The 13,902-nt window shown below is 57.6% G+C and overlaps 1 protein-coding gene across 2 annotated transcripts in view; it reads left to right on the forward strand.

Annotated features, from left to right (window-relative positions):
* The first annotated feature begins 4,735 nt into the window (after window positions 1–4,735).
* Window positions 4,736–13,902, forward strand: part of ZC3H3 (zinc finger CCCH-type containing 3) — a 48,825-nt gene continuing 39,658 nt past the window's right edge. Inside the window, exons 1-3 of one of the 2 annotated variants that reach the window (XM_075549196.1) lie at window positions 4,736–4,896; window positions 6,678–8,007; window positions 8,597–8,799. In XM_075549196.1, coding sequence (XP_075405311.1) covers window positions 4,809–4,896; window positions 6,678–8,007; window positions 8,597–8,799 — 1,621 coding nt within the window. In that variant the 5' untranslated portion in view covers window positions 4,736–4,808. The remainder of the gene's footprint in view (window positions 4,897–6,677; window positions 8,008–8,596; window positions 8,800–13,902) is intronic. The other variant, XM_075549195.1, reaches the window with a different exon arrangement.

A 13,902-nucleotide genomic window follows, 5' to 3' on the forward strand; every position in this document is an offset into this window, starting at 1 on the left:
CCTCAGACCTCGGCCAATCCCAGTAGGGCCAATGGCGGGTCAGGAATTGGAAGGACAGTACCCCTCATGTGGAGACACAAAGTTCCAAGGACAGTGGGACTTCCAGTGTCTGCTTTGACCGCACGCAGGGCAGGGTTTGGTTGGACCTTTAGGCCTGGGGCACTTCTGTGACCAGTGCCCTTCTCTACACTTGCAGCAGGCACCAGGTGGTGGTCCTTGTTCCCATACACCCTTGCCCCACGCTGCCCTTCTGGGGCCTCGGGGGGATCGCCAGACACAGGGCTGCTACTAAGGCTTGGGTTGAAAATTTACCTTCGGCCGGAACCAGGCATCACGGGCTGACTGCCTGCTCCCCATGGCTGTTAAAACCTTAAATGCCATATTCGTTCAATCTCGGACCAGGGTTTGAGGGCCTATGTTCCCGTATGAGTTTGCTGGTCCTCAGTGTCCAGAGCGACAAACAAGACAAGTGAGACAGAACGAACATACACAGAGAGATACTGACCAGAAGTCGCTCGTTCAGACAGGCTCCGGAGGCTCGAGAAGAGAGATAGGATGGGCTGCGTCCCAGCCGAAGCAGGGCCGGGACAGCACGGAGCCCATGTCCCTAACTCTCCTGGGTTTCCACGCACCAAATGTAAAGGTGAAACTGAGGTACAGGGAGGAAGATGGACATAACTGACAGGATGAAGGAGAGCAGAAACAGAAATAGCTTTATTCAGTGTGGGAGCTCCAGGACCAGGTTCCGTGACCTAGGCCAACAGGTCAGGGAAGTCTTACTCAGCAGCTGGGGGCAAGGGTTTTTAAAGGGGTGGTGAGGAATGTAGGTCAATTAGCATATGGGATCTTTCACTGAGCCTGGAACATCTGGTTTCACTGGTTATCTGGCGGCTATCTTATCTGGTGGCTGCTGCTGACCTTTGGGATGTGCAGGGAAGCAGGGGCAGGGCCCGGACCTGCTTCAGCTTAGTCCAAACGGGGGCTGCCTAGTTCAGACCCGGCCCAAACAAGGCTTTGCTGGAGTTTTGGGGGAAAGGAGAAACCAGTTGCTGTGGAGTGGACCCCACTCAGACAGACACCCCCCGCCCTCTCCTTTCAACCAGTCCCATGGGTGCTAAAGAGGGGTTGAGATGTGAGTGTTGGTGTTGTGGAGAATGTGCCAGGCACACAATCCTCTCCGCAGATGATGGGCATTGATGACAGGCTGAAGTTACACAGCCACCTCATGCCTCCTCATCTGGGTTCCTGGGCTGGACAGTAGGCACTCGGGGTACTGCCCAAATTGGTTTGAGCAAGTCCACGTGGCCAGCTTTTAGTTCTCAGGACAGTGTCACAGACTCAGGCGGCAAATCCACAAATCTAGCCCCTCAGTAAGGGGCTGTGTTTGCCAACCGCCCCCCGCCCCCCGCCGTCCCGCCATCCTTGTTCAGTAGCCCCAGGGAAAGAATGAGGAGCACAGAAGACAAGCTTCAGCCCTGGACCCAAATGTCAGCCAGGTTTTGCTGTGTAACATGTTGCCCCAAAAGACAGACACTGAATTCGATGCCAGGCGAAACAGGTAGCTCCCTCCCTCCTTCCAGGGAATGGATTCTCTGTGTTGACCTTGATTCCTGGGAGGTCTCAGGTAAATTTACTGGCAGACAGGTGTGAGAGCCTGTCCCCTGGATTTCGCCTGGCCACCCTGGGGATGGTGCTTCCGGAAAAGTCTGCTCTCAGCCTCATGCCTCACGGGAAGGGTCAAGCAGCATGTACCTGTGAGATGGTAGGCCCAGCTCACACCTGTTTGTACTTTAGCTCTGCAGTTAAAGGAAAGGAAATAAACCTGAACACCATTTGTCATCCTAAGCCCAAAACAAACCCAAAATCAAAGCATTTATTGCCAGGAGCAAACACACACACACAAAGTCACTTAAAACAGCATCCATAGATTTGCTGCTGATCAAGTGGGCTGGGATCTGCTGAGACATCTCATCTGGGCCCTGTGTGGTATTGTCTGGCCCCACTGACCTGTCTGGCAGCTGGCTGGCCAGAGGGATGCTCGGTGGATGGAAGCAGGTATGCGCTGCTTCTCTCCCAGCGGCTAGCCCCAGCGCATCCCAGGATGGTGGGTGAAGGCAAGCAGGCCTCAGCCAAGGTCCAACCAAGAGCATTCCAAGGCTCCTGGCTGCTCATGGCTGACTGGCCAAATCAAACTAGCCTATTTGCATTCCTCTCCCATGAACCACTGTCCCAGGCAGAAGCTTCTTTTCTCAAAAACGCAAGGTCTCTGCTGCTGCTGCTGTGGCATTGCCTGCACCGCCATGGAGTCATTTCTACTTTTAGACTGTTGTTAAGTGGGACTCTGGCTCCTGATGCTCATCCCTCCATCAAAGCCAGAACTGGGAGGGACTGTGGCTTCCACGTTCACTCTCTTCATACTGCCTTATGGTGCACAGGCTCTTTTAACGTTTTCGATGATTATTTTTTTTAACTAGTGCTTTTTTTGAGTGTCCTGTGTAAGAAATCTCTGCCAGAGGGAACCGATTACAAGGATCTACATGTGACCTCCTCCCTGGGGGGACGGACAACAGAAAAGGGGGTGAAGGGAGACGCCGGACAAGGCAAGATATGACAAAATAATAATTTATAAATTATCAAGGGCTCATGAGGGAGGGAGGAGTGGGGAGGGAGGGGAAAAAAAGAGGACTTGATGCAAAGGGCTTAAGTGGAGAGCAAATGCTTTGAAAATGATGAGGGCAAAGAATATACAGATGTGCTTTATACAATTGATGTATGTATGGATTGCGATAAGAGTTGTATGAGTCCCTAATAAAATGTTTAAAAAAATAAAAATAAAAAATGCCAAAAAACAAACAAAAAAAGAAATCTTTGCCTACTCAAATGTTGTGAAGCTATTTAATTTCTTTTAGGGGTTTTATGATGTGCAGCTTTTATGTTTAGGTCTTTGATCTATCATGGCACTCCATTTCATTTTGGGGGTTTCTTTGGAGGTAGAGATTGACAGTCCCTTTTCCTTGCCAAACGATGCTTAGTTACTTGCTCCAGAACCCCTTATTGAATAGACCAAGATTTCATCATTGCATCAGCGCAAATAATTCCTTTTTATTGTAATTCTCAACATCTTGACTTTTTGAGATGTTAAAAGATACAACAGAAATGTGTGGCCTATGGGAAGGAGGCAGGGGTACCTGGGAATGGATGGGGTGGATTACTTAATGCATTTAGAAAAACTCACCTTGCTAAGTGTCTTTATGGACTTCTCACTCGAATGCTCAGAAGCAAACGGGCTGGCCTGTATGTCTCCTGGAAGGACAGGAGAACACTGAGGGCTTATCTAATGTCTGACTGCTGATGAGCAAAAAGCCCGAATCCCTGTTATCTGGTGAGTTAAAAGGCTTTCTGAGACTTAGGTTTAGAAGAACCTTACTGCTGTTTGCCCAGGGTTAATAATTGTTACCCACAATTAGCTGAAATCTGAGTTAAAACAAAACATCATTTACACGACTCCCCAAAGTGTAAATCCCAAAGCAAAAGGTGTTAGTCTTCCAAGCACTCTGACTCAAACAGGACGCTGTTAAGACACCCTGTGTGCTGCTGGCTAATAAAGCTTCTTTCTTCCTTTATAACTTGTAGTGAATCAGCTTAGCAGCTCTGCCTTCTTTCTTCCTTTATAACTTGGAGCAGGGGCCCTCAAACATTTTAAACAGGGGCCCAGTTCACTGTCCCTCAGACCCGTTGGAGGGCCGGACTATAGCTTCAAACTATGAACAAATTCCTATGCACACTGCACATATCTTATTTTGAAGTAAAAAAAGCAAATGGGGCAAAAACACCTGGCGGGCTGGATAAATGGCCATAGTTTGAGGAGGCCTGACTTGGAGTTAGTGAATCAGCTCAGCTGCTCCAGGGCCAAGACCCTTGTTAGCTGTAAACAGTGGATAAGGCAAAACAGCAGTAACAGATGATAACAAGGCTACCTTCTAGGGAAAGACCACTAAAGAGCTAAAAACCAAACTCACTACCACCAAGTCGATTCTGACTCATAGTGGCTCTCAGGACAGGGTAGAACTGGCCCTGCGTTTGCAAGATGTAACTCTTTACGGTAGTAGCAAGCTTCATCTGCCTCCTGAGGATTGGCTAGCAGTTTCAAAGTGCTGACCATTACGCACCAGGGCTCCTGGGCATACCTTCATAAACAGCCCCGAGAGGTCATTTAGGGACTATTACTCCCTTTACAGGCAAGGATCTTGAAGCTCAGAGATCACGAACGTCTCTGAGATCTCGCAGTACGGCTGGGGCTTGAAACCAGGCGATTGGCCTTCCTCTCACTCTGGGACCCGGACTCAGTTCTAAGTCCTCTCCCTTGGAAGCCCCTCTCCCATCCAGTGTCCGCGTGGAGACGGTACGTAGCGGGGTGCAGTGGTCTAGCGAGCTCGGGCCTCCGACCCTCGTCCACGACCTCCAGAGGAACGTGAGCGGGGAAGGGCCGGTGGCCCCCGCGCGCCTCTCGACCGGGACCGGCGGTGGTCGACCTAGCCCGCTCACCAGCCCCCACCAGCGGACTCAAGACCAGCGGTCAGCCCTCTGGCGTTCCGCGGTGGCGACGTCTTCGCCTCTTGGCGCTCTGCGCGTGCGTGGCCCCGCCCCGGCGACCTCGGGGGCGTGGTCAGGGCGTTGCCAGGGAGACGCTCGCGGTCGAGGCGCAGTACGCAGTCTCCGCTCTCCCGGTCGGCTCACGGGCTTCCGGCTTCGTCCTCCCCGCCCCCCCGTGGGCCCCGCCCCGTCCGGAGGCAAACGGTCGCGGGGCGATGACGTTGCGGGGTCCTGGCTGGGCGTCGTGGTCTCCTGAGATGGAGGAAAAGGAGCAATTACGGCGACAGATCCGTCTCTTGCAGGGTAGGTGGGCCGCAGACCCGGGTCGCGCTTCTCGCCTCGGCCGCCCCGCGCGGCGAGCCTCTGCCCTCCCGGAAGGGCGTCGTCGCTCGGTCAGTCCTTGCTGAGGGAGCGCTGTCCGTGCTGAAGGCTGGGCTGGGCCGCCCAGGGGGACCCAGAGCCGCCTCGGGCCGGCCCGTCAGTCCCCGCCTGGTCGGGCCTGGTCCGCAGCCTAGTCCCTCAGGGGCTGCGGCAGCCGACCGTGGGCGAGTCGCTTAGTTACGGGGCGGCCGCCCCGCCACAGCGGGTGTGCCCCACTGCCCCCTCCCCACGCGCGCCAGGTCCAGCCTGCCCAGGCCTCGGCCGCCACCCTGTCCCAGTTTAGACCCGCGCTAGACTTCCCAAACCATTTTCTAAAAACCCCGTTGTAAACTTCTTGCCGCAAGGAGTAGGCGAACTCACTGCTACTGCGTGGACTCTGAGTCTTCGGGGCCTGTGGGCTTCCCCGGCCGTACACGCTGATGGAAGCAGAAAGCCTCATCTTTCCCTTAGGGTCGGCAGCCCAGCCCACAACCCCCTGGGCCACCAGCGCCCATGAAGAGAAGACCTGGAATTTGGGAAGTGTGTATGAGAGCCGGGGGCCCCCACCCTCTTGTGTCATCACTGTCCTCAGGTGGCACCAGGTTGGGACCAGGCTCTCAGCGTGGGGGATACTGGTACCTCCAGGCCCGATACCAGCTTGTTCCTTGAGTTGATGCCCTGGTTGTTCAAGGAAGGACCTCTTGGGGGATGGAGAGAGTGGAACACGTTTTGGGCTGCTAACCGCAAGGTCAGCAGTTCTAAACCACTAGTCACTTCACCGGAGACAGGTGAAGCCTTCCATTCCTGAACAGAGTGGCGGTCTAGGACACCCGCAGAGGCCGTTCTAGCCTGCCCTGTAGGGTCGCAGGGAGTCAGAATCCACTGAGTGGCATCGGGTTTTGTTTCTGGTTAGGCCTTTCTCAGGCAGGACAGTGTGGCACAGGGGAATGGTTGGCCGCTTGCTCAGGACAGTGTGACAGGGAAAACAAACAGCATGCGGCACATGAATTGTTGCCAGCTGGAGTTGGGGCGGGGTGTCCTGTGGCATTCATTGTACGTGGGTGGGCTGGGTAGAGGGGGTGATGAAAGTGCAGTCCTGCCCTCACGGGGCTCCATTTTGCCTCTGGCAGACCCCACCCTACTTGTGGAGCCTCAACTGCGGAGCTGCTTAGGCTTTTCATGTTGAGAGGAACGTCACCTGAAAGACCTGTGGGAAACGTCACACCACAGGGTGGGTGGCCTTGGGTTGGATCCCCCTCGGTGGTACCTTGTCTCACTGGCAGCCCCATTGGGCAGCCGGGCGGGGCAGACATAGCAAACAGACAGGACTCTCCTCTGAGGGAGGGTGGCGAGACTGACTCACGCCATCAGGAGACCAGACAAGCTGGGCCAGCACCTGCCTGCAGGGCCCGCAGGCTCTGAAGACGAGGCCACAGAATGGGCAGACGGTGGCTCACGGGGTTGCCATCGGGTTTCTTTCTGTTATACACACAGTCGCCAGAGGCCAAGTTAGCTTGATGGTCACTAACAAGATACAGGAAGCCCAAGCCAAACCCCGTTACAGGCGTACAGGGACCTGGAAGGGCTCCCCGGCTCTTGAGCTTTAATAGGAGCTTCCCCCCTCTGAACTGCCCAAGGCGAGCTGTGGGTCTGGGGGCGGGTGGATGAGGACTGGCCTTCCATTGGCTCCCCTCAATGACAACACTGTGACCCTGTTTTCTCAGGTCTGATCGATGACTATAAAAACCTTCACGGCAGTGCCCTGGCCCGGGGCCCCCCCATGCCCACAACCCGCTGGCAGCCGCCTGTGTACCACTGTGGCCGATCTTTCAGTGTCCGCTACCCTCGCCCCAGCCGCAGGGGCTTTGCGCCACCCCAGGGCCCTGAGTGGCGGAAGAAGTACTCCTTAGTGAACCGGCCTCCGGGCTCCATGGACCTGCCTGGTGACGGCACTGCACAACCTGCCCTCAGGGCTGGACCCAGCGTGGTGTCCAGCCCACAGCCCTGTGTCCTCCAGAGGCAGGTTCGGCTCAGCCCAGGCCAGAACATGGTCATCAGAGTCACACCTCCAGCAAGGCCCGGCCTGGCCATCGTCGTGGGAGCCCAGCAGGGTCTTTTGGAAGAACGTGAGGGCACTCCTTGGAGTGACCAGGGACCCCAAGAGGGCGAGGGCGAGCCCACTGGCACCAAGTTGCAGCCCTCAAGGGCAGGCAGAGTCAAGGACCGTGGCAGCGGTGGTGGGATTGCGAAGGAGTCCCTGCTGGTGTGCCAGAAGGAACCAGGCAAGCCCCGGGCTGTGAGGTCTGTCAGCAGGGTGAGCAGGAGCCCACCGGGCCCCCGGCGGACGGTCAGTGAGGGCGCCATCGCTGTCAAGGCTCGAGCCCCGCCTGCTCAGTCTCCACGCAGCGCGGGGGTCCCCGGCCGGAAGATGGGCTTGCACCCTGTAGCCAGCTGTGCCGCCCAGCTCCTTGTGGACAGCAGGGCAGATGCCGGCCACCCGGATCAACCTTCCCCTTTAGTGGCTGGCCCGGCTGGAGCAACCCCAGGGCCGCGGCAGGCCCCAGAAGCTTCACAGTTTCCATCCTGTCGGACCAGCAGGTTCCGGAAGAACAACTACAAATGGGTGGCCACCGCTGCCAAGAATCCCCGGGCCGTGCGGCGCACCCTGAACCCCAGAGTGGCTGCAGATAACTCAACCCGGGCCCCTGTGGGCGGGGTGGTGAGGCTGGTGAAGCCGCAGCTGAAAGCTGAGCCGGACGCCAAGACCAGGAAGGCCACTCCGTCTCCCATGGCTGGCAGCAAGTACAAGTGGAAAGCCGCAGCCAGCCCCTCGGCTGCTGTCCCCTTCCACTGGCAGCCAGAGGCCGGCTCCCGAGACCGCCCTGCCCCTCTCTCCCCAGTTCTTTCCCCATCATTTCCTGAGGACAGTGCGGCGGCTGCGGCGGCAGCAGGAGCGGGTCCCAGTGGCTCGGAGCCACTTTTCGGGGAGCCCTCGCTCTCAGGGTACAAAGTGCAGAGCCGCACCAAGATCATCCGGCGACGGAGTGGGGCCAGGTATGTGCCTGTGGCTAGTGGCCGGCCAGGGCAGTGAGCAGGTAGCCTCACCTGGGAGGGCAGTGGTAATTCTCGAAGGGCGCATCTGCCGTTACGGGGCTCCTGTGCTATGCTGGCCTCTGTGGGAAGCTTTCACATGCATGTGTGCGTGTGTGTTACAGCACTCATCAGGCGGGGACAGCAGTGGAGGTAGTGCATGGTCTTGGGTGGGGGAGACCCAGGCAGCCCTGGACAGCTCAGGCAGGGAGTCTGCTCAGGCAGGCTGTGGGGAGCAGTCATCTGTCTCCCACGGCTGCTCCTGGGCTGCCAGAACGATGAGCAGTGGGTGCAGCCTCCATGGGCTTCTGAATCAGCCTTCATAATCTGCACCCCCTGGGAACCAGGAGGCCTGGGAGGGGACAGCAGAGGGTCCCATGGGCTGGGTTGCCTTGGTGGCAGTCCTTCGGGAGGGGCCGGCTGGGCTTTGGGCAGAGCCCTTGGTCATCAGAATCTCAGTCCATGCTTGCTGCAGTGGGGAGCCATGTGGGGTGGGCGCACAGGGCAGGGAGAGCCCTTGAACCAATTAGGAGCTCCCTGCTGGTCTCCACAGCCTGCCCGGGGACAAGAAGAGCAGCCCCCCTGCCACTTCCGCTGCAACAAAGAGCCGCTTCAGCCTCCGGCGCAGACCACCCCCCCGGGGGAAGAGCAGCCCGGCTGCTCTGAAGAGGATGCCCAACAGGGGCCTGCTGCAGGTGTCCAGGCACCGGCTGTGCCGCCTGCCTGCCGCCCGGACCCCTGCCCCCACAAAGGAAGGTAGGAAGTGGGAGTAGGGCTGGGGTGGCAGGCACTGTAGGCCAGCAAGGGCGCTGGCCTAAGGTAAGGGTGGCGGTCCAGCGTGGTGACCTGCTGGCCCAGCCACTCCTCTTGGAGCTGACTCCAGGTGGGGATCTTCCTCCACAGTGTGTGGGCACTACCCCCTGGCAAAGCTCCTGGTCTCACCTGTCCCCACCACCACCTTAGGACACTGGGCCTGCCTCCCCTCTCCTGGTTCTCCCTGATTCAGGGGTACCTGGGTTCCTCTGTGCTTTAGCAGTGGGGCCCAGACCTATGTCCAACCAGGCCAGCTTTGAAGCTGCTCACGCTCATGGAGTCTGGACTGGGGCAGTGGGCCTAAAACCTGCCCTTTGACCTAGCCTTGAGGCCCTGCCCAAGCCTACAGGCTGGAAGGCTTCTTCAAGTGTGGGAGCTAGGGAGGTGCTTAGGCCCAGGGTCAGGCCAGTTTTAGATCGCATAGGCTGTTAGGCAGTGCCCAGTGGACCAAGGGGTGGCTGCCTGCAGTTGGTGGTCCAGCCAGCCTGTCTTCCTGTTCCTACCTCACTCACTAATCATTCCATCCATCCATTCTCCCCTTTACTCATTTTCTCCTCCCCTCCCTCCCTCTCTCCCTCCCTCAACCATCCATCCATTCTCCCCTTCACTCATTCCCTCTCTTAATATCCTCAGGAAGCACAGGGGCCTGGTCACCGCTCCAGATGCAGCTACTTGGGGCAGGCAGGTGACTGTGGGGGTGACAGGGCCTGGGTCAGAAGTTCTGCCCACAGATGGCAGGGGCCTGATAGGGTGGTTGGGATGCTGGATGGAGGCCTCCCTGGATTCTCATCAGCCTGCTCTGGGTTTAGGTCTGGAGTAATGTCAGCAAAGGCTCCACAGCACAGCTCCTGAGACCTTTTGTGCCAGGGGGCTCCCCCTGAACCCTGAGGGGAGCAAATGGGGGTCATAGATACGGGTGTGGGCTTGGGCTACCTAGCCTTTCTCCATTGGCCGAGGGGCAAACCCTGCTACGACTGGTCTCCACTTGGCACCATGCTGTGCCACATGCTGTTGTGTCCTGTGCGTGCCCACGTTCAGGAACCTCGGGCGGGGCAGACACACAGCCTTTCCCTGAGCTCGCTCACTCCAGTTTGGAGGGAGCAGACACCCAGCTCTTGACCATGTGGTGGGAGTGGGCCTTCACACTGCCTCATCCACCCGTCACCATCTCCCAACTACCCCTCCATCCCCTGCCCACCCAGCCACCCCTCCTTCCACTTAATTACCCATCGTCCATTTACTCCCCCACCCCCCTATCTCCTAGCTACCCCTCCTCCACCTGCTCACTCACTGTCATGTAGCTGTTGGCTATACATCCGCCCTCTCACCATCCACCAGGCACCCCCCATCCAGTTATCCAGCCACCATCTCCCCACAATCCACCCATCCTTCCCATACCCACCAACCTACAAGCTACCCAGCCACCTGTCATCCAGTTACCTGCCTATCTGCCATGTACCCACCTAATCCACCCAGCTCTGCCCTACCTCACTAGCCAGCATCAGCTCACTCATTCTATCCACCCATCCATTCACCCACCTGTTCATCATCTACTAACCACCCATCACCTACCCATCCAACCATCCACCTGTTCCCACCTGTTATCTATCCGCCTACTCACTCACCCATTGCGTGTTGGTCCCCTTTGTGATGGGAACATGGTGGGCCAGGGACACTGGTGAAAAGCTGGAGGTGCAGACAAAGTGCCTATCACAGGGTTAGCAGGGCTCAGGGAGGGGACACTCCTCATGTGAGTTGACAGCAACAGGATGGGGAGGTGGGTGGGCGTGGCTCTGCGTGACATGCTGGGGGCAGGAAGAGAAAGAGTGAAGTGTGGAGGGGACCAGAGAGGACTGGGGGGGGCCCAGGTCTGAGAAGGATCCAGAGTAGGCTGGTGGGCGATGTGCAGGCTTAGCATCCTTCAGAGTGGGCAGGACTGCAAAAAGGTGCTCAGGTGTGGGGTGCTGGGCTCCTGTCCTTGTGTGGTTACCAGGCAGCACAGCACGGGGACCATCATCAGGAGACCTCTTCTGAGATGGCTTTGCGAGGTGGTGGGATTCCCCAAGTCAGTGTGTGGGTACCAGGCACTTGTCTCTAGGAATCCCAGAGTGGGTGGGGACGTGTCCTTTAACCTGCCAGCCAGTGTGCCCTTGAGCCTGAGCAAGGAGATGCAACTGGCCAGTGTGCTCACAGAGGGGAAGAGCTCCCGTGGGACATGCTGGCCTGGTCACAGCACGACAGGGGCTGCGTCACAAAGGCAGGTTTCCTGCCTTGTCAGGTGTTCTGGGAAGGCTCTGTCCCTTCCCTCCAGCCCTGTGGGTTTGCTAGGCGGCCAGCAGAGGGCGCGCCTGCCCCTCCCATGCCCACAGTCCACCTTTTTCTGGTAATTGATTGCCTAATTTCCTCTTTATGTGAAAGAAAGCAGATATCAAGTAATTTGCAGCAATAACCTGCTAATGCTGGGCCAGTATCGAAACTCCCCTGTTCATTTTCAAGTGGCAGATAAAACACTAATACATAATTATCCTTGCAAATTGGATTGTTTTAAATAACCAAAAGGCTGCGGCTCTCCTGGCCGAGCCCATTCCCTTGAGTTACTATTGCAGCGTAATTGCTGCGTTCAATCAATTTCCCTGGCATTAGAAATTCCATCACAATCAACATTAAGCTTTATTCATCGTGATCGCTAAGAGCCGGGCCATTTCTCCTCTTTTTCTTAACTGGCAAAATTAATCAGGGAAAAGATTTTAAACATTTACCCGTGCGAAAGAGGTCAGCTCTGCCACTATATTGCTCAGCAGATAAGGGGGCTAATAAAAAGAAAATTGAATTACTAATGATCACCAGGAACCGAGTATATAAAACCTGACAATCGCCCGGTTCAGGAAAAGGGAGAATCAATTTCCCTCGGACAAGGTGCGCCCATTTTTTATTTTGGCGCATATTATCAGCAGTTTAATCTGTGGGCGCATAAACAGGAGGAAACAGTTAGGGAATAATGAGCCCGGAGGTGTGAGTGCCCGGGGAGAGACGCTCTACACAATTTATTTGGCACAACAGATAATCGCTTTAATTGAATTCAAAACTGCAGTGTTCAGCAGCTGTGTGGCCTCGCTGCCCGCCGCCCGTCTGCCTGCGGGGACGCAGCAGCTGGAGACTCTGGCCCCACTCTGTCCGCTGCCCCCCCCCACCTTCCTACTGTCCCCCCACCCTCCTGGTCATCTCCTGGACCTTGGCCTGAGGGGTAGCTAGCTAGAGCTGGCCCAAGCTGGACAGGGTGGGCACGTGTTACTGAGGACAGGCAGTCCTGGGTCTCCTGGATGGGCTGGGGCAGCTGGGGTGGGCAGGAAGGGCCTTGTGGCTGAAGGCCTGGGCCCCAGGGAGCAGGGGGAGGCTGTGTGTGGCTGCCAGAGGAATAGCTGGCCCCAGCTGTGGCTGCGGACTCTGGCAAGGCAATTAACTGGGCAGAAGAGGTGAAGCCTTTAGAGATCTCCAGCACGGCCCCCGACTTCCCACCATGTCTTGAGGGCAGTTAGTTGTCCAGCCTCAGTGTTCTGGGACTCGGGGCGGCCTCCCCCACTGTCTCCATGCTTCCAGTCAGCTTGAGGTGCCAGGCTTCTGTGAGGGCGCTAGCTCTCCTGCTGTGTGTGGGGATGTGGGGGTGTGTGTCACCTCAGCTACCTGGTCAGCCCTGCCCTCAGCCCTCAGCCTCCTGCCCCCACCCAAGCTGTTCAGGTCAGGGTGAGTGGTGGCAGGTGAGGAAAGGGGTCTTCACCACATGCCCCTGGCGCCAAGGGCAGCTGAGGCGCTCCTCTTGCCTGTGTCACCACCAGGCTATGTCCAGCTGTCACCCTGCCTGAGAGGGGCTGCCCACAACCCTTGCAGGAGGTGCTGGGAACTGGGATCAGCATGGGATCCCATGAGCTCACTTCTGAGTGTTAGCCTGGGCCCCTCCGAGCCCCTGGTACCCTGCCCTGGAGTGGGGCCCTCCCCGTACAGCCTGGGTGCTCTCAATGCCACCTACCTGCCTCTAAGTCCTACCTTACCCTCCCCCACCCCCCCAGCTGCCGACCAGGCTCCACCGGAGACAACTCCAGTCGCTAAATGGCCAGTGCCTGCCTAAATGGCCAGTGCCTGCCTTTGTTGCTGGCCTTGGCTCCAGGTGCCTTTGGACCCTGCACCCACTCTGGTTTCCTTTCATTCAGATGGGCCACGTCCCTTAGCAACCCCTGGCTCTTATAAGTTCTGCCCTGTGCTGGCCTTTTAGACTCTCTGGCAGCCCCTTCTTCCGCAAGTCCCGCCCCTCTGATCACCACCTGACCCCTGGGCGCTGCCCCTCAGGAGCAGAGCTGTGCACTCCATGCCTAAGCTGCCCAGAAGCCTGGGGGAAGGCCTGTCAGCAGCCTTTCCCCAGAGCGCCCCTGCCTGCTGAAAGCCCCAGCCTGCTGCGTGGTGGCTGCCAGGGGGGCATTTTGTGGAATGGACTGCCTGGCAGTGGCCAATCACTAAGAAAGGGGGTGTGGTTGCGGCCGTAGGGATGTGCTTCCTTAGGAGAAGAGCATGCTGGGAGAGCCTAGCATGCCTCATGGGCCAGAGCCTGCCCCCCTCTGTGCTCACTGCTCTACCAGCCTGTGCCTACACACCGTACTGCTGCCTCTCAACCCCAGGGGCGGCCTGGGCACCGATGGAGCCCCTGCAACCCGCCTGTCAGTGGCTGATGCTAGCAGGCCTGCATGCTGCCTGTCCCAGTCGAGCACACAGGAAAGGTCCCTGCACTGTGGCAGGCCACCCCTCCCCGGTCTGCACTGCACTGTCCTCTGGAGGGTCTCCTGGGGGCAGAGCTGGCTGCGGTGCTGCCACCCCAAGTCCAGGGTCGTGGGGCAGCACTGCCCATTCCCAGGGCGACGCCAAGGGACCTGAGGAGCTGGCTGTGGTCCTTGTGAGTGCTGGGTAGGTGGAGTTTGGAGCCCTGCCCAAGTTTGCCCCCACCCCCTTCTTGGTGGTTGTTGACCACAGCAGTGGACCCATTGGCACTTCAGAGGGAGA

Source organism: Tenrec ecaudatus, chromosome 5, assembly GCF_050624435.1.
Source record: "Tenrec ecaudatus isolate mTenEca1 chromosome 5, mTenEca1.hap1, whole genome shotgun sequence".
In the NCBI taxonomy this organism is placed as follows: domain Eukaryota; kingdom Metazoa; phylum Chordata; class Mammalia; order Afrosoricida; family Tenrecidae; genus Tenrec; species Tenrec ecaudatus.